We start from the raw sequence: 20,985 nt of genomic DNA on the forward strand, positions 1-20,985 counted from the left end.
GGGCACTGGGACCTGCAACCAGCCCTGTAACCATCTGCTAGGGAACTGGGGAACCCAGCGCCTATGGCTGGCACAGAGCAGGGTCCTCTATGGGAGGCACCCAGCACCATCATGCACATGGAGGTGCCCCCATGCACACATGTATGTGCCTCTGCATGCCACCCTGTGCTCACAGGCATGTGCCTGTACACCAACGTGCACCCATCAGTGCATGCACAGCCCCACACCCCAATGCACACACAAAGATGCTCATATAGGGGCCCCTGTGCACACATATGCATATACGTAAGAGTGCACAATACACACATGCAGGTCTACTCACACATGCTGAGGCACAACTGCACACCCCAGCACACGTGAATGTGTACGTGCACATCCCGGCATGCACATGTATCTGCACACGTGCACACCGGCGTGCATAAACATGCGGACACCCAGTGGCCACCGAACACACTGCAGTGCACACATGCCCACGTGTACCCCAGCATGCATGAGCACACACACACCAGTGCGCACAGGCTGACCCTGGTGCACACACGCAGAATCACATGCACACTGTGTTGCTCACAAGCACACAGACACCCAAGGCCGCATATGGACACAAGCACGTGCATGAACACTTGCACACTCCAGTGTATAGTGCACACACAACCATATGCACACCACACTCACTGACACATGCATGCACATACAGGCACATGCATGGGCACATGCACACCCCCAGCCACACCTGAACACAAACACATTCATGCACCCAGTGCACAGATGCATGCACACACGTGTGTACATATACACACCCCCAGAGCACACGTGCAGGCATGCATATACTCATGGTGCTCGCATGCATATACACAGATGGGTACATGTACAGCCTTGTCCACACATGCATAAGTGTGCACATGTGACACACATACATGAACACACTCATATCTCAGTGCACACCTGCACAGGCAAGCACACAGGCACACATACGCATGCATACACACACATGCATGTGCATGTGCATACCCCAGTGCCCGCATGCAAGGGCATGCACACACGGTGCAACATGCATATACTCATGGTGCACACATGCATGCACATTGATGGGCACATGCACACCCCTGTCCACACATGCATAGGCATGCACATGTGACACACACATGCCTGAACATATATACACCCCACTACACACATGCACAAGCACACGCACACAGGCATGCATACACACAGGTGCATGCACACACGCATAACCCAGTGCAACACATTCACAGGCATGCACACACGGTGCACACACGCATATGCTCATGGTGCACACATGCATGGGTACATGCACACCACTGTCCACACATGCATGAGCATGCACACATCACACACGTATGTGAACACATGCACATCCCGGTGCAAACACACACACACACACACAGAGAACCCGATGCACACAGCCTGGTGCACACATATACACACCCCCGCATTCTGGTGCACTCATACACACACCCCGATGCACACACACGCACAGCCCGGTGCGCACAGCCCGCTGCACACATACATACACACACTCCGATGCACATACCGGTGCACACACACCCCCCGGTTCACCTCCCCGCTCTTCCCGTGCCCGCTGTACCCAGCCCCACAGCCCCCCCGCCCCCGCACGACCCCTGGCCCCGCCCCCTCGGCCCCGCCGGCGCGTGCGCGCGGGAGGCGCGCGGCGGAGCGGCCGTGACGATGGCGGCCCCCGGGCGGGCGCGGAAGCTGGTCCGGCGCTACCGGCTGGCGGTGGCCACGGCCCTCGCCATTCTCCTGCTGCAGGGACTCGTCCTCTGGACCTCCGCCGGCCTCGACGAGGAGGGACCGGCCGAGGTGCGGCGCGGGAAGGCCGGAGCGGCGGGCCCGGGGCCTGGCGGTGGGGGCCGAGGGGGCGGTGGGGGCGCTCAGGGGGGCAGGGGAGGTGATGAGGGGCTTGGGTTGGGCGGGGGGCTTGGAGGGGTCGCAGGAAGGCGGTGCGTGCTGGGAGGGGGCTCCTGAGGGGGGAAAGGCCCTTGGGGTGGGGTCCCTGGGAACGGAGCTCAGGCAGGACCTTGTTCAGTGTCTTTCCAGCGCTTTTGGTCCCAGGGAGCGCAGCTGTGACCCCGGCTCCCACGTGGATGTGCTGGGCTTGGGCTCACAACCTGATCGGGGCAGGGCTGAGCTGGTGCCTTTGCCTCCCAGTAAAACACCCACGGCCAGCCGGAGCAGCCCTGGGCTCATCCCCTGTGCCAGGATCCCCTTGTGCTCATCCCCTGTGCCAGGATCCCCTTGTGCTCATCCCCTGTGCCGGGATCCCCCTGTGCTCATCCCCCGGGCTGGGATCCCCCTGTGCTCATCCCCCGGGCTGGGATCCCCCTGTGCTCATCCCCCGGGCTGGGATCCCCCTGTGCTCATCCCCTGTGCCAGGATCCCCCTGTGCTCATCCCCCGGGCTGGGATCCCCCTGTGCTCATCCCCTGTGCCAGGATCCCCCTGTGCTCATCCCCCGGGCTGGGATCCCCCTGTGCTCATCCCCTGTGCCAGGATCCCCCTGTGCTCATCCCCTGTGCCAGGATCCCCCTGTGCTCATCCCCTGGGCTGGGATCCCCCTGCCCATGCAGCACCTGGGGGTGGCTGGTATAGACACAACCAACATTAGCTCTTTAGTCTTGCAGCAAGCCCAGCAGCAGAGAGCAAATCCCTCTGTGTGCACTTGGGGTGCTGTGATGGCAGGGTCTGCAAAATTGAGGTGTCTCTGGCAGACATATAGGGGACTGTCCCAGTGAGTGGGATACAGGACTGTGCAGGGAGGCACTGTGGATCTTAGCCGGGGTTTTAGGTGGTGGAGGGACAGTGTTGTGTCCTTTGCTGCACAGTGGCTGCTCAGAGAGAATCTGCTGGGTTGCAGCACTGAGCTCTGTGGGGACTGGGAGTATGGAGCTCTGGGAACGGGGATGCTCCAGGGAGCATTTTGGCAGAGCAGGCCCGACTTAATGCTGTCTGTCCTCTCTTCTGCATCCCCCTGGAACTGGAACAGGAGCGGCAGAAAAAAGCCAAGTTGCCTGAGAGCAGCGATGGCTCCAAGGACTCGGACAGCTCTGCCGGGCGCCGGGGCAGCGCCAGCCGGAAGCACGGGCGATGGCGGGGACGGCCGGACAGCCCTGGGGCACTGGTGTCCAAGGTGGTGAGAGCTGTCACGGCGAGGCACAAACCGGGACGGAGGCTGCCGGCCGCACCGGACTCCTCCAGCCAGAGGAACCTGACGGAGCTGCGCGGGGAGGCCCAGCTGGGCGTCTTCCAGCAGGGTGACACGGGCAGCGTGGAGGGGGCTCCCCAGCCCACTGAGAACAGCTTCACCCCCAAGTGTGAAATCACAGGCAAAGATGCCCTCTCGGCGCTGGCCCGGGCCAGCAGCAAGCAGTGCCAACAGGAGATCGCCAACGTGGTGTGTCTGCACCGGGCCGGCAGCCTCATGCCCCAGTCTGTGCCCCGTCACTGCCAGCTCTCAGGTGAGTCCTGCTGCGGGGCTTCCGGTCGCCCTGGGCATCGGGAATATTGCAGCCAGGCATGTGGGCCACCTTATGTCGCCAAACTGCCCCACCTGGCAAAAAGCGGCCTCAATCTGTCACTAATTCCCAGATTACTGCTGCCTCTGTAATCCAATCAAAGCTGTGCCGGCTTCCGTAAGATTGGCTCTTCATCCCAATCTGCAGTGCTTGCAAAGGCCAAAAGCAGGCCCAGCTGCGTCTTCTGCTTTGAGGTGCCAGAGGACACCCCCACCTTTCCCAGCCTAGCCCTGTCAATTTATCACGAGGGACTGTGTGTGCCACCATGCACTGTCACTGCAGCCAATTTGGGCTGCATTGATGGGGTTTGCCCAAGGGCGAGCTTTTCCCTGCTGTCCCCTGCCTTGCTCAGGGTGGTGGGTGCCAAGGTGGGGGGTGGCTGACAGCCCTCTCCCCCCTGCACAGGCAAGGTCAGCCCTGTCATCCAGTGGGACGAGAGCCGGCTGCAGCAGCCACCCCCCAGCAAGCCTGTGCGCATCGCCTACATGCTGGTTGTGCACGGCAGGGCCATTCGCCAGCTGAAGCGGCTCATCAAGGCTGTGTACCACCAGCAGCACTTCTTCTACATCCATGTGGACAAGGTACAGGCAATGGTGCCAACAGTGCCTAGGTCGATCACTGGCACAGGGCACAAAGCACAAAGCTGGGGCGTGAGTGGGCGGTTAACGGAGGAAGTAGCTGGGTGGCTTTGTCCTCACTGCTGGTGGAGCTGCGACCCTCCCACCCCTATTACTGCAACCCCGGGAAAGCAGGATCTATCCCCCCTGCCAAGAGCAGCCTTGTCTTGCTGCTCCCCTTCCTGTGGAGGCTGCTGTAAGGGTTGACCCCCAGAAGACGAGCTCACTGCTGAGTGTGTGTATTCCCTGACAGCGCTCAAACTACCTCCATCGTGAGGTGGTGGAGCTGGCCCGGCACTACCCCAACATCCGTGTGACACCCTGGCGCATGGTGACCATCTGGGGAGGTGCCAGCCTGCTGAAGATGTACCTGCGTAGCATGAAGGACCTGCTGGAACTGGTGGAGTGGCCCTGGGACTTCTTCATCAACCTGAGTGCCACTGACTATCCCACGAGGTGAGCACCTCGCTGGGGCAGGGGAGGATGATGGAGGTGTTTGGGCCTTGCGATGCTGCAGCAGCCTTGACAGGGGCAGGGAAGCTGGGGGAAGGTGGAGCTGAAGGTTGCACCCACATGCTGGTGATGATGCTCCAGGGCCAGGCTGATCCCATCTCTGCAGAAGAGCCCAGCCAGTACCTCAGAGGCTGTTTTTTCCTGCAGTCTGGGTGTTGCAGGGAAACACGCATGTGAGGCACCAGGCAGCAGAGAGGCCACGTCTGTGTCTCCCGAGTGATGGGGAGGGAGTTTGAGTCAGCACCCACCAGGCAGCTTTAGGCTCCTTGTGTCTGATGGCTCTTGCAGAATGAATGTTTACCAGGCTGCTTTACTCCAGGGGCCATTGATGCTTTCTAATTTGCACCTTAGGACCAATGAAGAGCTGGTGATGTTCCTGTCCAAATACCGAGATAAGAACTTCCTGAAATCTCATGGCCGAGACAACGCCAGGTAATCCCAGCTAGGGGCAAAGCTGAGCTAGAGGAATAGAAAACAGAGGGATTTCAGAAAAAAACTAAAACAGTTGGGGCAGGGTGGGATATTCTGGGTATAGCTGCACCCAGCAAAGTGGGTGACACTCCTAACCCCTCATCCTCATCCCCATGCCCAGGTTTATCAAGAAGCAGGGCCTGGACCGCCTGTTCCATGAGTGCGACTCCCACATGTGGCGGCTGGGCGAGCGCCGCATCCCCGAGGGCATTGTGGTGGACGGGGGCTCCGACTGGTTCTCGCTGACGCGCAGCTTCGTGGAGTACGTGGTCTATGCCGAGGACCAACTGGTGTCCCAGCTGCGCCAGTTCTACACCTACACGCTCCTGCCAGCCGAGGTGGGTGCTGGCTGCAGGGCATGGCCCGGATTTTCGTCCCACTGACTTTGACATCTCTGTCCCACTTCATCCCCACTCTGGGCAGCTGCGAAAGGCGTTGCTGGTTCTGTTCAGGGAGCTTTGTGCCTCCCCTTTGTCCAGAGCCAGGTATGAAAGAGAGGAGAGAGGAGCAGACAGGCCAAGGGTCGTGTTTATATCCAGCCTTAGGTCCAGGTGCCCCCTGGGCCAGATAAGGACCGATGTGGGTGCATGGCCTGCTCCTTACATGTTGCCCTGTTTCGGGAACAGGGATAGGTTTCTGTTCAGATGTCGAGGTCTATCCTGTTCCTCTGCAAGTGAGGGGTGGGGGGGTCTCCGTTAACCACCTGTCCTCCATCCCCACTGGATGTCCTGTCCCTTCTCTTCTACAGTCCTTCTTCCACACGGTCCTGGAGAACAGTCGTGCCTGCGAGACGCTGGTCGATAACAACCTCCGAGTGACCAACTGGAACCGCAAGCTGGGCTGTAAGTGCCAATATAAACACATAGTCGACTGGTGCGGGTGCTCCCCAAATGACTTCAAACCCCAGGACTTCCTCCGGCTACAGGTGAAAGAGATCTTCCTTTCTCCTCCCTTTCCCTCCCCTCCTCCTTGTCGCTCCCCTGTGGGCACGTCCGTGGGTGCAACGCCTGCTGCTGTGCATGTCCCCACCAGCCTCATCCCAGCCCTGCAAGGGACGGGAGCAGGATTGGCAACCCAGCTGCCCTGGGGCTTGGCACAGATGTGTCTGTAAACACTCGGGCAGCAGGATTGTGCTGACTTTCCTACCCAGCAGCCAGGCTTTTACTTGCAATGCTGCTCCTCTTCCTAGATTTTCTTTCCCATTTTCCTGCTATTTTCCCAGCAGACTTGGAGCAAATTCCTTTTCAGGAAAACCTGTCCTCTTTGGCAGGACAAAATGCCTTGTGACAAACCGTCTCCTGTGCTCTCAGTGTGCAGGGATGTAGACTGAGCAAGGGAGGTTTGGGGAAGAGATACCCAGCCCTCAAGAGAGAAGTTAGCAGGATTTTCAAGGAGTCCTGGGCTTATATAGTGCAGGGCCCTGATCCTGCAGGCTGTGCAATGTGGCCAGGTCTTGTGAAGGGCTCTGCAGGGTGGGGACCCATCCGAATGTAGAGATTGCAGTGAAGGAGCTAGGTGACACATGGCTGCTTCTGAGCACAGGAGGGGCGAGGCAGTGGAAAAAATGAGAACCCATCTGTGTTACCATTAAGTGTACTGTGTGCTCCCACTGATCCTGCCACAGAGGAGCCCACGTAGAGCCTGGCTGTGCTTTGCTTCTCCTTAGCCTGTGCCCTCAAAGGGGACAGGATGGGTCCCAGCATGTTTTTTCCCAGTTTGTCTCCCTCCCGGCTGCCCTGCTCAGGTGGGAGGGCAGAGGGACTGTAGGCAGTGTTGTTAGAAATGCTTAGAAATGCCTGTGGTCTTCCAGCAACTCTCCAGACCCACCTTCTTCGCCCGCAAGTTTGAGTCAACAGTGAATCAGGAGGTGCTGGAGATCCTGGACACGCATCTCTACGGCAGCTACCCCCCCAACACACCAGCCCTAAAGGCTTATTGGGAGAACGTCTACGACCGTGTTGACGGGCTCAGCGGCCTCAGCGATGTCACCCTCACCTTCTACACAGCCTTCTCCAGGCTGGGGCTCCACAAAGCTGCATCCATGCCAGCAGTGAAGGCTGACAAGCTCTGCAGGTGGGTTATTTGCTGCGGGCTCGAGCTGGGCTCCCAGTGGTGGCCTGTCCCTCGTACTGGGAGGATGCTGATGCTCAGATGTGGAACCTCTCTGTCTCTCTCCAGATTTGAGACCCGGGGCTTTCCATCCAGTGTGCACTTATATTTCTATGACGACCGTTTCCAGGGTTACCTGGTGATGCAGGAAGTGCAGAATTTGGCAACTGGGCAGGCAGAGTCCCTGGAGGTGTGGATGATGCCCCAAGGAGCTCTGAAGCTGGCAGGTCATGGAGGGCAGGCAAACCGCTTACAGAACCTGGAGGTAAATGGGGAAGTTTCCCTCACAATGGCCACTTTCCTCCTTGGCTTTTGCATACCACACTGCCCTTCCTCTTCAAAACCTGCACGCTATGGGGACATGGTGCCACTGTCGTGTCTGAGAACAAACCTCTGTCCAGGAGTTTGGCTTCTGTGTGGGGTGTGGAGCTGATCGGTGGGGAAGGGCCTGAAGGGGTTCTTTGCGGGGCGATCTGAGGCAGTGGTGCCCAGCTCCTGCAGCTGCAGGAGGCATCACGTGGCTGTGTTATTGCTGGCAAATGCAGGCAGGCAGGAGGGCCAGGGAGGGTGGGTGTGCATTGCTTTGGGCTCCAAAGTTTATGCCTTCCCTGTTTTGGGGATGTGAAATACAAAACCTGAGCTGATAGCATCCCCCTGCCTAGTGTCCCACTACTTGTGCCTCCTGTCCCTCCAGGTGGGCACGGAGTGGGACCCCAAGGAAAGGCTCTTCCGCAATTTTGGAGGCTTGATGGGGCCTTTTGACGAGCCAGTGGCCATGCAGAAGTGGTCACGGGGACCCAACCTGACGGCCACAGTGGTGTGGATTGATCCCACCTACGTTATCGCTGCCTCCTACGACATCACGGTGGATGCTGAGGCAGAGTTCACTCAGTACAAGCCCCCCCTCAATCATCCCTTGCGCCCCGGTGTCTGGACCATCCGCCTCCTCCAGTTCTGGGAACTCCTGGGCGAGAACCAATTCCTGGTGGTGCCCCAGACGTTCAACCGCAAGCAGCCTCTCAGGAAAGGTGAGGGGGGTGCTCTGGAGTTTGGGTCTGGGCAGGTCTCCATGTGAGTGGTCTGAAGCACCTTCTCCTGGTGTTGACCTCTCTGGGCTGTAGCTGATGACAAGACACCATCCTGGTGTCCCCAAGTCCTGCAGCAGCACCATTCTCCTTGGGCTGGGGTTGCAAAGGGAGGGGATGCTGAGCCCTGGCAGGAGTGTGACAGTGCAAGGGGCAGGGTGCTGGGATGTTGTTGCGCTGCTGATCCCTCTTTTCTGTCCCTGTCTCTGCCCAGATGACAGCAACTGGCTGCATGGCGGGCCCCCCCGCAACGAGTACATGGAGCAGAGCTTCCAGGGGCTGGGGGGGATCCTCAACCTGCCACGTTCTGAGGAGGCAGAGGAGGACGCGGTGCGGAAGGCGCAGCTGACGGGCAAGGCGCTGGAGGACTGGGCGGATGATGCCATCGGTGCTTTCTGGTCCGTGGCAGATGTCTGCGTCAGCGGCCCCTCCGCCTGCACCTCCCTGGAGACCTGCAGCAAAACCTCCTGGAGCTCCCTCTCCCCGGACCCCAAATCAGAACTGGGGCCTGTCAAACCTGATGGGCGGCTGAGGTAGCAGGAGCAGCCGGGGGGGGCAGCTTGGGAGCGAGGAGCATCCTCCATCACTGGCGTGGGAGGTCTCTGGACTATATCACCCCGTGCCATTTGCACGTAGTCACTCAAGGAAGAGAGAATGGGAACCTCTGGGTGGGCAAAAACCTCCTGGGGTATTTTGGATGGAAGAGGAGGTATGAGGTCGGTCTTGCCCACCTCCCCGAGGAACGGGCCAGGGAGAGTGTGCCAGGGTGGCTGTTGCTGTGGGGGCAGAGGCGATGCTGGCAGGAGCTGTGTGCTTGTTACTGCAGGTCTTGGAGCCTCGGGAAGGGGTGACGGGGAGGGAGGGCTGCCAGGTGGGCAGGCTGTGGACCAGCTCAGCACCCTGCCCAGTCCTGGGCTGGATCTCTGCAGAATCAGGCCCTGTGCTGCTGGCTACTCCCCCAGGAGGGCTCGCAAGGGGCTCTGGGGACAGGCAGAAGCAGAGTGTGTCAAAGCCAGTCATGTTCACAGAGCTGCTGCTGGCCCAGGGCTTGCATCTCATCCCCTCCACCCCAGCCCTTTAGTTTGTATTTTTATAAATATATATATAGAAATATATATGATGCAAAGTGCAATAGAGACGAGACCCCGCGTTGGCCGGGAAGTCCTTGTGTCTCCATCTCCCCTCAGACTGTAACATACTGTTCTCTTGGGTGTCCTGGTGCCACAGGACAGGGTGCTGGGTTGTTTACATATTTTTTTATTATTAGTTTTATTATTATTGTTTTGCTGTTTCCCCACTACTGGGGACCCCTGCGCCCCTCGGGCAGGGTTGGTTGTGGGGTGCTGCCTGCCCTCCCAGGCAGCTGCCCGACTGTGCCAAATGTTTGGAGCTGCTGGTGTGTGTTGTGTGATGGTGAGCGGGGGGAGCGCTCGGTTCAGTGGTCAAGTCCAACAAGCTGCTGTAGACCCCGCTGCCTCCGTCTCTGCTTCAGCAAAGGGACACCCTGGTCCCCTGCCAAAATGTCAACCTCGGGGCTGGCGTCCTGCTGCGATGTGATGGCAGCGTGCCGTGCCCAGAGGGTGGCCCTGTGCCATGGCCCCTTGGCCCAGCCTTTTCTTTTCTCCTGCTTGGCAGAAGCTCTGGGGAAATGCAGTGCTTCCCTGGCCAAAATGCAAAGAGGTGAGACGAGGTCCAGCTGGTTCCATCCGCTCTCCACTGTTTCTGCTTCCCCCTCCTCTGGAGGGAAGAGTTGCCACCTCCTCTTGGGAAGGGGGGTGCAGAGGAGTGCCCTCTTCCTCCCATCCTCCCGGGCTTGGGGACTCCTTGTGATGTTCCTTTCCAGGGCTCGCACTCCTGGTCTCCCTGCTTTATGGATACTGGCACTGCAAGAGGTTGTAAAACGGGATGGAGACCTTGATGTGTGCGGACAGGTCCCTGCTGCCCCTCCAGCTACCCCCCATTCCCTCGGGGGTGCTCTGGGGCCTGGCCCTGCTGCAGGGGAAGATGCCAAATCTCTGTGTCGGAAGCGTTATGTAAAGTTGTCTTAAATATGCAACATCACCACAAATATATCTATATCTCTACGGTGCAGTGTGTTGGGTTTTTGCAGCGTGTGCTGGAAGGGGTGAGGAGTTGGGAGGGAAGCTGCTGGGTTCCCAAAAGGCTTCGGAGAGGTTTTGCCTCCATCTGCCACCCTGGTGAGGATGTAAATCTGTCCTGGGCAGCAGGGCAGGGGGGACTGGCTCTCCTGGGTGATGTGCAGCTCACAACCGCGCTGGTGGGAGCTGGAGCCCGGTTGTGACCCGTGGAGCTGCGGGCTGGCTCTCAGTGCAGAGGCTGACCCTGGCAGCAGCCGCCCTGCACGTACCGCCTGCTCGGATTACTCGGCGTTTACGTTAACTAGCTGAAGTTTTAACGTTAAGTGCAATTAGCACCTCGCGGTGCCTGCGGGGCTCGGGCAGAGCCTGCTGTAGCCCAACCCAGCTTTCCCTCCTCAGGAACGGGGTAGCGCCGGGGCCGTTCCCTGCTCACTGACCCGAGTCCGAGCAGCGCCGTGTGGGACCTGAGAGCGACACCCGGCCTGGCCGCAGCTCCCGGTTGCTGCTCGGCCGGGACAGCGCTTCTCCGGTAACCCCGGTGAGGGACCGCCTGGGACACCCGCGGACGTGCTGGGCTGGCCCCGGCGTGTCTCTGGAGGGGAGGGGACGGGAGCCCGCTCGGGAGGGCGCTAGGCTGGATCGGGACCGCCCGCCCCGGGTCCCGCCCCGCCGCGTCGCCACGGCAACCGCCGGTACCGGGTTCCGACCGGTGAATGTAGCCAGTCCCGCCTACACCCAATGGGGGCCGGCGGGGGGCGGCGCGGCGGCCAATGGGAAACCGGTGGGGCGGGGCCACTCCCCGTGCCGCCGCGGCCGCGCATGTGCGCCCGGCCCCGCCCCTCCCGGTCCCGCGGCGCGTGCCGCGGGCAGCGCTGCCGGCGGCGGTCGCGGTGGCGGTCGCGGTCCCGGCGGGATGGCGCATCCCAGCGAGGCCTCGGCGCACTCGGCGGCCGCCGCCGCGGCCATGGACAGCAACGTGCTGGCCATCGTCATCGCCGCGAGTGAGTGGCGGGTGGGGGCTTCGGTGGGGCCGGGCGGGGGCGGCCACCGTGCGGGATCAGCCTCTGCCGTTGCCTCCCGGGGCGGTCTCGGGCTGTGCCGGCGAAACGATTCTCCCACCAACGGTTGCTGGAGCGTCGCGGTCCTTGTCCAGGGCTCCGCTGGCTCCCGGGGCTGTGGCAGTACCGGATGGGCTCCGCGGAGCAGAACGGGGGCTGGGCGGGAGCCGCGGGTTCCCGAAGGCTGGAGCGCTGGCGAACAGGCAGCCTGCCGGGGTACTGAGCCTGAGGCGGGAGCCCTGGCCCCGGGCGGGAGGGTACCAGGGTACCGGGAGCCCGGTTCCCACGGGTCCGGTCCCTGCTGCAGCGGTCCGGGATGGGGCTGAGCCTCTCTGGCTCTGCAGCTTGTTCCTGTTCTCGTAGGGACAGAGAGATGTGGGGTACAATGAGGCTTTTGGCGTTCCCAGGACAGGTGAAACCGGCTTCTCTGGGGCTTTTCCAAGCTGCTCTTTGCCGAGGCGCCTGGAGGGTGCAGGCGGGAGGCAGCTGGGAGGCCTGTGGACCTGATGGGCTATCTGCTCATTTGTCACTTTTCCCTTCCCCTGCCAGCGGTGTCCACCTCCGTCTTCATCGTGGCGATCCTCATCCTGCTGCTGCTCCTGTACCACCGGGATCCCATGTGCTGCCAGTTCCTCTGCTCCTGCCGCTTCTTCCAGACCCCCAGCCAGTATGTGAGTGTCCTCCTGCCCACGAGCCCCCCACCTGCTCCCCGAGCTCCTGTTCCCTTCCGCTGGGGTCTGTGAGGCTGCATCGCCGGGCTCGCTGATGGATGTGGGACCTCTGAGCAGAGCTGGGCTCTGCCCCCTCCTTGTTACCACTCTGTCCCAGAAACGCATCCACCCAACCCTGAAGGGCTGTGCTGCTGGTATAATATCTCCAAAGCTAGGACTAGCAGGCTCCCCAGCTCCCCACGCAGCTCAGGAGGGGTGTTCTCCTCCCCTGACACAGCGCGTGGGGGCCGGGCTCTGTTTTACAGGGAAATAACCCAGCGGGGAAGAGGGGTGGAAGCTCAGGGCGAAGGCAGACAAAGCCGCTCACTGGTGCTCGCATCCCCAGCAACAACTGGCTTTCTTGTGCTCAGCTCCTGCGCGCGGAGCAGTGAGAGACAAAGCCCTTTTGCTTGCATCTGTAATCTCCTGGGGCTGGCTTTCAAGTGGGAAAGCTGGTGATGGAAAAAGAGCAGTGTGTTCAGCCAGCGCTGCCTTTGTGGTGGTGGCTGCCTGGGGAATGCTCGGAGAAGAGGGGACATCCAGCCTCGGCTAGCAGGGGATGGAGGGACTTGTACCATGAAAGGCAAATCCAGAGGTGGCACGGGATGTGCCCTGAGCTGCAGAGCCTTTGCCGTGCCTGGATCTGGCTCTCGGGTGGGTGGTTAATGGAAAAGGCATCTTGCCTTTAGCAAAGGACTGTATGGACAGATGGATGTGGACACGAAGAACTACATGTGGGAAGGGAATGTATATAGGATGTATTTCCATCAGAAAAAGTGAAGTAGTAGTCTGGTGTGAGGCAGCTTTCGAGCAGGTTTAGTTGCGCTGGTTTTGCTGGTTGGTTATTAAACAGTTGCAGCTCCAGCCAGCCCAGTTTCCCTGCAGCTTTTGTAATTGCACTGTAGTGCCAAGACAAATGCGTCCTCAGTTGTTAAGAACAGAAGTAAATGTGACATTCGTAGTTCCCCCTGTGGATCTCTAGTTGTTCTGGGAGTCTCTGGACCGTTTTCTGCTGGCAGAAATGAGGCTTTTCTGAGAGCAAGGAACAGTCCATGGCTTGAACTCTGGCTCAAGGGTCTTCTCTGCACAAGAGGCATCTCTGCTCTTGCTCAACACCTTGACGGGGAATCGAGTTTCACTGGAACAAGACTGCTCAGGAACAGAACAGCTATCGCTCTGCAGATTTGCTTGCTACGTTATCCTGAAATGACTCTCCTGGTAGATAAGCATTTACAAATTGTGTGACCTTGAGCATGTGACAGAGCTCTTATCTACGCTAGTGGAATAGTTGAGTTGGGTTTATTTTGTCCTCCAAAGACAGTTCTGCTGAGTCTGAATGAAACCCTGCCCTGGGCACGGGCTGCCATCCCTCGGGCTGCGCTGCGTAGCGGTGCCAGCTGGCTTGGGCGCTAGGAGCGGGCTCTGTGCCACCCGCTGAGGATGTGCCCGAGCTGGCGGTGCCGGTAAAAAGGCAGGCAGAGGTTCACTGCCAGTGGTGAGAGCCGTGTGAGCCAAACGGGCAGAGGTAGTAGCTCTCCCCCACTGCCCAAAGTCCCAGGTCCCAGGCTGTCCCGTGGGAGCTGGCTGAGCCCCGCTCACAGCCAGGCGGGTGTGAGGGATTTTGGCTCTGCTCACGTCCTCCTCCCTGACCGTTCGTTACAGGACTGTCCCCCACCCTACTTCAGCAGCAGCCAGCGGCTGGTGGGTCCCCAGCGTGGAGCGACACGGCTGGAGAGCGCTGCCGAGAACCCGGGCGTGCAGGTGAGAGCTGCGTCCTGGATGGGAAAATCATAGTGAAGTTCCTGGTGATTCTGGGAAGAGACCCAGGTTATGGGGACCTGGGTAGTTCCTGGAGCATAGGGAGAAGGTGCTGGACAGCAGGAACAACTTTGGGAAGTGCTGTCTGTGTTTATAACCCTGCAGGAGAGCATCAGGGATGCTGCAGGGGACACCCTGCTGCCCTGAGGTGTGTGGGCCTGAAATGCCAGGCAGATCCCTCGGGGCTTGGGATATTACAAACAAAGGTGTAGTGATCTCCCGGGAGGGGAGATTTCCCATCTCAGGGCTCAAGGAAAGGCACCCACAACTTTGAACCCTGACATAACTGGAGATGACACCAAGCTGTGAACTTTCCTTGAATAGAGCCACCAACACACTGACCATTCTCTTCTGGGCCGGACATTTCTAGGGAGACGAGCTGTTCTGTGTCGGACCCCCCAGCACCTACCAGCTCCCTTCCTGGGAGCAACCCCGCTTGCCAAGCTATGAGAGTGTGCGGAAGAAAGATCGCCAGCGGGAAATCCATCAGATGATTGCCGAGAGGTTTGGGCTGTGGGCAGAGCCCTCCCAGGAGGTGAGCTCTCCCTTTTCTGTTCCCCCTTCCTGGTCTGTATCTGGGTCTTGCTTCAGCAATTAGTTCTCTGTGATTGCCTTTCTCCGATAGCCTTTATCTCTGGGAAGGGCACAGAGTGTTCCAGGAGGTTCATTTTATGTACATCTGTGCTGGTTAATGATCGATCTCTCTGGGTGCGTTTGCAGAATTGCCTGTGCCAGGAGGCAGGGCAGAGCTGCCTATGAAAGAGCAGAACCTTTGGGTCACCTGCTCAGTACAAGCCTGAGCTGGGAATGTTGGTTTTAGATCGGTGAGGCTTCCACAGTTTCTTGCTCCCTTCTTCCTGCAGGACACCTCTGGGAGGCCCCTCACTATTACCTTAAACTGTTTGTGGCTTATTTATGAGCAGGAGGCTTTGTCTGTTACAACATTTAAGATTTGCACTCCCACAGTAGGATAGAGAAAAGCGAGTGCATCTGCCAAGTAGGTCCTGTAGCAGTGGCCTGAGAGGATCATGTTGAACCAAGAGACCTCATTGACTAAAACAGAACAGAAACATTTGAAACCTTGAACTAAAGATTCACCAGTTTACCTGGATTTGGGGCTATTAAAGCTGCACCATTAAGTTTGGCACAGTCAACACTTGGTGTCTGGAGCTGTAACTAATGATACCAGAGCACTGAGGGCACAGGAAAGTAAAGCACCCAATGATAAATGGGGGAGGAACGGCAATGGGAGCTCTTCCACAACATCCTTGTGCCACTCCTGTCACTGGTTATGGGGACAAGGCTAGTCCAGCTCTGTCAAAATAAATGTAACAACAGCCCAGAGGTTCCTCACTGCTGCTGCACTTGCTAAGAAAACCTGGGTAGAAAGCCTGGTTTGAAGGTGCTTGTGTAAAACCTGATAATTGATCCTTGGTCAAAAGAATGAGAAGAGTCTAATTTTAATAAAAGTCTGGTCTTTTCTGGCCTTTCAACAAGTAGGGACAAGTCCTTGAAGGGAGACAGGGAAGAGCAGGAACCTGGTGCAGAATATGAGGGGGGAGCGGGTAGAATGTGCCTCACCAGTGGGTTTCTGCCCAGCGAACCGGTGCTAAGCGCATTTCCCAGGTGTCCATCTGGCGGGTTACAGCTCTGAGCGCGGCAGGAATTTAATGTCAGGCTGGTGGTGGCTGTGAGCCTTGTCAACCACTCTGTAAGAAGAGGTGGGATAATCTGGTTATTTCTGATCTGCTGTAATGCTCTTCCTTTCTGCTTGACAGATGCCACCTCCCTACGAGCACGCTCTGCGGCACCCGCCGGCTCTCTCAGGAACACTCATCAGCTCAGGGACCCTGGACAGACGTGGCGTGCCGGAGCCATTCCAGGCGCCTCTCAGCTACCCAGCTCAGCGAAACACAGACGTGTAAGGCCTCAGCCTCGCGTTACTGCTCCTTCCCGTGGTGGCAGCGGCAGAAGTGCCTGTGACACCAGTCTCGTCCGCAGGGAACGGCCGAACCTCAGACCTACACCCAGATTCACCATCAGCTGAGACACAGGCCAGTCAGACCCAATCAGGGGACACGTTCCTCCTGCCACACCAGGACAACTATGGAGCCACCGCCAGGTATTGCATCCTGAGCGATACTGGAGGGATATTGCTCGCTTTTCTCTGGCAAATGTACTGTTACCAACAGCGAGGGCCCGGCTGCTTCTGTGCAGTGGTCAAGGCCAAGGTGAAGCTCAGCTCAGGCAGAGCTCCCTCCAGCAGCTGGTACATCATACCTCTGTGAGGCGAGCACCGCCCAGCACGCCAAGGATTGGCCTCAGACAGCGGTTATGTTGTCCTACTTCAATTATGTCTTGAGTTATAAAGTGTTTTACTTTGTCAGTGTATCAGATATCAGGTGGGAATCCTCACCTGCAAGTGGCAGAACGCACTCAATGCACTGGAGCATCACTCTGGGCTCTTGCACACGGTTTTCTGCGACTGAGCAACGTTGTGTGGATTTGGATAAAGCTCTGGAGAGGCTCCAGGGGCTGTGTCACCTGTGGTGTGCGAGTACCGGCCACTGAGACAAACCGTGCGACTGCCCATGTGAGCCAGGAAAGGACCAAAGTGTGGACAAAGTATCTGGTGGGCTCCGTGAAGAACAGAAAGCAAAAGTGGACATGCATAGCTGCCCCAGTTTACCTGGTCGTCTTCTGCAGGGCAGACTATCTAATAATGTCAATACTGGTGTCCTTATACCACCAATTTTGATAACTGGTTTTCTATGGCAGAGCCAATGTTTCAAATTGTTTACAAACGTGTAGATAAAATGAGATCGGTTTGGCCACAGGGCATTTGGGCTCCTTTCTTTTGAGCAATGCAAGCTCAGTATTGCCACAGAATGACTCCGGGAAAAGGAGAATTCTTCTGGATTATGGCTTTATGATACACCTCCAGCCGCCAAGCTTCAAACACCTCCAGGCTTGTGCATCTTACCAGGCACCTTGAAGGCGGTCATGAGTTCACTTATGAATGTGAACTCACCTCATGGGTAAATGAAAACTTTCAGATATCTGAGTTAATCATTGAGGTGAGTTAGATAGATGGAAAAATCTACCTTCCTGGGATGCAGTTAATGCAGGTGGAAAAGGATTTGTTATCTTCTGCAGTATTTTGAATTAAGAAAAAAATATAACAGTAATGTCTAAAAAGAGTGCAAATAGAGGGAATTATTAATGGGACAAGTACAGACATAAGAGTGATTGTAGGGAGAAATCATCCAGCGGCACAAAAGGCCAAGTTCTCCAGAGGAAGGCAGCTTGATCCTAAATGAACAGAAGTCACACGTTCTAGGAACAGTCAAGACCTTCAAGAGTATTTATTAAACACAAGTGCCAGCCGGTGATCCCAGTGCCTGGACACTGCCCAAGTGTGCTTTAGGAGCAAGAAAACAAAGTCCTAAACTGCTGTCTTCAGAGCGAGAATGTTCCTGTCCTCACTGCCAGTCCCACTGGAACAGTATGTCCCAGACACTCCATCCCATCTGTCCCCACGCCAATGCAGGAGGCTCAGAGCATGGTGACCAGTTTAAAACTTCCTACTTCTGCGGTAGGGATAACATTGATAAAGGTCTTATAAAGAATTGCTCCTTTGGGTAGGCGGCAGATCACCTCCCGGCTCTCGCTGCTGCGGGGTGGGGGTATATAAACCTCTTTGGTGTATCTGACGATCCCGTCTTCCAGGGCGTAGAGCGTCTTGTTACGGCCCATCCCCACCTGGAAGAGGATGAGGACGGTTAGAAAGGGAAGGCTGGAAGTTCACCACTGAAGCAGATCTGATCGTTGGTCTGCCTCATTTGATAGGCTGGCATCAACAGCATCTGTTGCTTTGTATTTTAAAAGGAACCCACGCTGTTCGTTTTTAGCGATCGGTACACTAGGGTGCTCAGGACAAGGCAGGAGACCGATTCTATCCAGAAGCAGAAGAACTCAATTAGGTCACAGATGTGCTCGGGGACATCTGTAACTTCCAGTCCATTCCTCATTATGGTGTGACTCTGAGCAGGCTCCGTGGCTAAGAAATACCAGGTAAAGAACCCAGTTTCAGGATAATACAGAATAGAATGAAGAATGTTAAAAACTAGCTTGAGGGACAGAAAGCGCTGAGTACAGGACTCTGCTGGGGGCTGCTGTTTTCTAAGAACCACGGAAGAAATGGAAAAACAACTTACGTGAGCCCCTGGATGCCAGCGTATCAACCGCTGCGTAGCCAAGATGTTGCCAGCGTGCACAAATGCACCTGTAACAGAGGAACAGAGTAAGAATGCAGAGAAACAGCTCCCCGGAGCCCTGGCAGAATGCAAATGGTTCCAGGACTTACAAACCCCAGGTTTCTGTGGGAATTTTCTACGGAAAAGTTACTTCAAATGCTAAAAGCATCTCAACAAAAATGCTGTTAGCAGGAAATAAAGGGCAATTGAGATACAATGGCAAAAAGCAATTCCAGTCTTTGAAAAGATTACTTCTAGCGTACAACGCATTTTCTGATTGTTTTATTACCTTTCACATCGATACATTTTCATTGGCAAAGCTAGTAATTATGAAGCACTCAGCTGCAAGAGTCTGTACTTTGCCTTCTGCTAAGCCTCATAATTCTCCCCTTTGTAAACATGGAAAATGCCCGGCTTTTCAGCACAGCGTGGGGGAAAGTGCATGGACGTGATACGGTGTCCTGCAGAGTATCCTCCCCCCGGTGCTCCGGAGACGCTGAGGCAGAACCAAAGTACGTGTTTTGTGGGCAGTTTCGGCTGGTGGCTCACAGGTCCATCTTGGGGAGGCTTACTCACCCTGTGCCCCGCCCCCGCCCCCCCCCCCCAGTGACCCTTGATCATGAGATTTTGCTGAATCTCCCTTTTCCTTTATTTTCTCTGGCCACCTCCTACTGAAACACTCAACTACTGACACCCAGACCAGGGGAGCAACTGTGAAAACCCAACAAAACACCAACAAGACTCAGCAGATACTCGGACCCACCTTCAACTTTTTTGTACCCGTAGCGCTTCCCAGGGCTGCGGCCACCTAAATTTTTTGAGCTTCCTCCACTTTTCTTAGAGGCACATCTGACAGCAACCAGGCTCATCTGAGGAGGGGTTAGAACTGGGGTAGGAGCAAGAAAAACAACAAAAATGTCAGCTGAAAAAACCCCAATACTCACGCTTCTATTTTTGTTCAGATTTAAAGGCTGTCAGTTAATACATGCCTTAAAATTAAAGACAAAAGAAAGTTCTGGAGATAAAACCTGACTTCCAAGATAAATCATAATTTGTCCCCTGAAAAGAAGCCACATCTCAAGTGCTGCTGCTGCCCAGCGAGGAATGAAACCCTTGGCAATGACGTTAAAGGATGTGCTCAAATTCCTGTTCCTGCAAGGCCTTGGAAAATGAGGTAGAGATGCTGTGGATGGGCCTGATATTGCTTTGAGAACAGACAAGTTGTGATCTCTGTTTCAGTTTCCCTTTCGATTGAATAGCATTTGTTTACACAGTAATATTTTGAAATATTCTTAAAAATGAGAAGATGCCAATTCAGGCAATGTATAAGCATATAGAGAGTTGCTATCCCGAACATACTAATTGAAGCATTTTGTGCAAATCCTGGCATTACAACCAGGACAAGTCAAGGAAAAAAACAAAGTCAGTTGTTACAGACACTGATTGTCTCTGGAACACAAAATATTATTTGCACCACAAACTTTTTTCCCTTAAATAGACACTGATAGAAAACATGCTGGTTTTCTTATCAAGAAAGGCAAGCTCTTATGAGCTTCCGTTGTTAAAAATGACAGAGAAATAATTAGTTCTTTTAAAAAATATCTTCAGTGTGTCATTTCACGCAGTTAGCAGCAAAGCCAATTTTTCTGAATCTCTCTGTTCAACCTCTCAAGCAGCAGCTTAGCACACAAGAGTGGTTACTGTAACGTTCTTCTTTCCTTATCCTGAGTAAAACCACTGGATTAATTCAATCTTAATTATCACAGATACTCAATGAGCTAGAAATACGGTTGAAAAAGGGGTAATTGCTCCACAAAGAACCATTAATTTCAGGAGCTTACCCGTTACGGAAAGGTTCTGAGACTTCACAAAATACAGAGAAGTAGGCGAAGATGAACATGAATTAATTTCATACACGCAAATAATATAAAGTTACAGTCCAAGTAGCTTTTATTTAAAAAAAACAAACCAAACAAAAAAACAACAACAAACAAAAAACCTTCAACCAACCAAATAAATAACCCCCCACAAAACAAAAACCAAACAAAAAAACCCCACAACCCAACAGGCTGATTCCAGGGTTACATTTTGTGTTGCATGAAAGCAGCTTTGCTAAGCCGAAAAAAAATGAACATCAGAGCATTAGACATGGGGAAAAGCAGTTCTTCAGAAAAGACTGAGACAGTTTGTAACTTGTCACATTGGATATCAGTGGAAAAACAATTCTGATGTCTCACCAAAGAAACCACGAGAATATTTCTGCCTGTAACACTTGTAGATTTTTTTTAAAATGGATTTTTAAAGCCTCCTGACTATTGGACTGCACAAGCTCGCTGTTTGGTCTCGCACAAATACCGTTTTTTCCAACGATGAAACCCCCACTCCTGCGGTTTTTCGAGGCCAGAAGGGACAAAGCCCTCAGCTCCTCGGTCCCACCTCAGACCCGACCCTGCCTCGCTATAAACCTCCTGAGGGCCCCTTCCCGCATAAGCGACCCCGCGACAGGACCTGAAACCCGCCCATTTACCCACAAGTAAAGGTGAAGGCCTCGACCCCAGGGACACTCACACAAACTCCGCACTGCCGCCATTTTCCTCAGCGCCACTTCCTCTTCCGGCGGGAGGGAGGGGGCGGAGTGTAGGGCGGGGTGGGGGGGCACGGGCGGCGGCGATTGGTCCGAACGTGCGCGTGCGCGT

The 20,985-nt window shown here is 55.9% G+C and overlaps 3 protein-coding genes across 3 annotated transcripts; 2 read left to right on the forward strand and 1 right to left on the reverse strand.

Annotated features, from left to right (window-relative positions):
* The first annotated feature begins 1,686 nt into the window (after positions 1-1,686).
* Positions 1,687-10,432, forward strand: XYLT2 (xylosyltransferase 2). The gene is made up of 11 exons (XM_065852680.2): positions 1,687-1,842; positions 3,025-3,496; positions 3,959-4,134; positions 4,424-4,626; positions 5,035-5,115; positions 5,276-5,492; positions 5,903-6,079; positions 6,965-7,227; positions 7,333-7,528; positions 7,958-8,291; positions 8,563-10,432. Exons 1-11 carry the CDS (start codon positions 1,708-1,710, stop codon positions 8,883-8,885), a joined length of 2,577 nt encoding a protein of 858 aa, XP_065708752.1. The 5' UTR covers positions 1,687-1,707; the 3' UTR covers positions 8,886-10,432.
* Positions 10,433-11,316: 884 nt separating this feature from the next.
* Positions 11,317-19,175, forward strand: LOC136109812 (uncharacterized). Its single transcript, XM_065852753.2, has 6 exons — positions 11,317-11,448; positions 12,055-12,176; positions 13,878-13,976; positions 14,404-14,568; positions 15,812-15,954; positions 16,035-19,175. Exons 1-6 carry the CDS (start codon positions 11,361-11,363, stop codon positions 16,078-16,080), a joined length of 663 nt encoding a protein of 220 aa, XP_065708825.1. The 5' UTR covers positions 11,317-11,360; the 3' UTR covers positions 16,081-19,175.
* On the reverse strand, positions 17,375-20,929 carry MRPL27 (mitochondrial ribosomal protein L27). Its single transcript, XM_071816620.1, has 4 exons — positions 20,858-20,929; positions 19,053-19,175; positions 18,251-18,318; positions 17,375-17,795 (listed from the first exon to the last, which is right to left on the reverse strand). Exons 1-4 carry the CDS (start codon positions 20,877-20,879, stop codon positions 17,589-17,591), a joined length of 420 nt encoding a protein of 139 aa, XP_071672721.1. The 5' UTR covers positions 20,880-20,929; the 3' UTR covers positions 17,375-17,588.
* Positions 20,930-20,985: the final 56 nt, after the last annotated feature.

Source organism: Patagioenas fasciata, chromosome 18 (genome assembly GCF_037038585.1).
Source record: "Patagioenas fasciata isolate bPatFas1 chromosome 18, bPatFas1.hap1, whole genome shotgun sequence".
Classification (NCBI taxonomy): Eukaryota; Metazoa; Chordata; class Aves; order Columbiformes; family Columbidae; genus Patagioenas; species Patagioenas fasciata.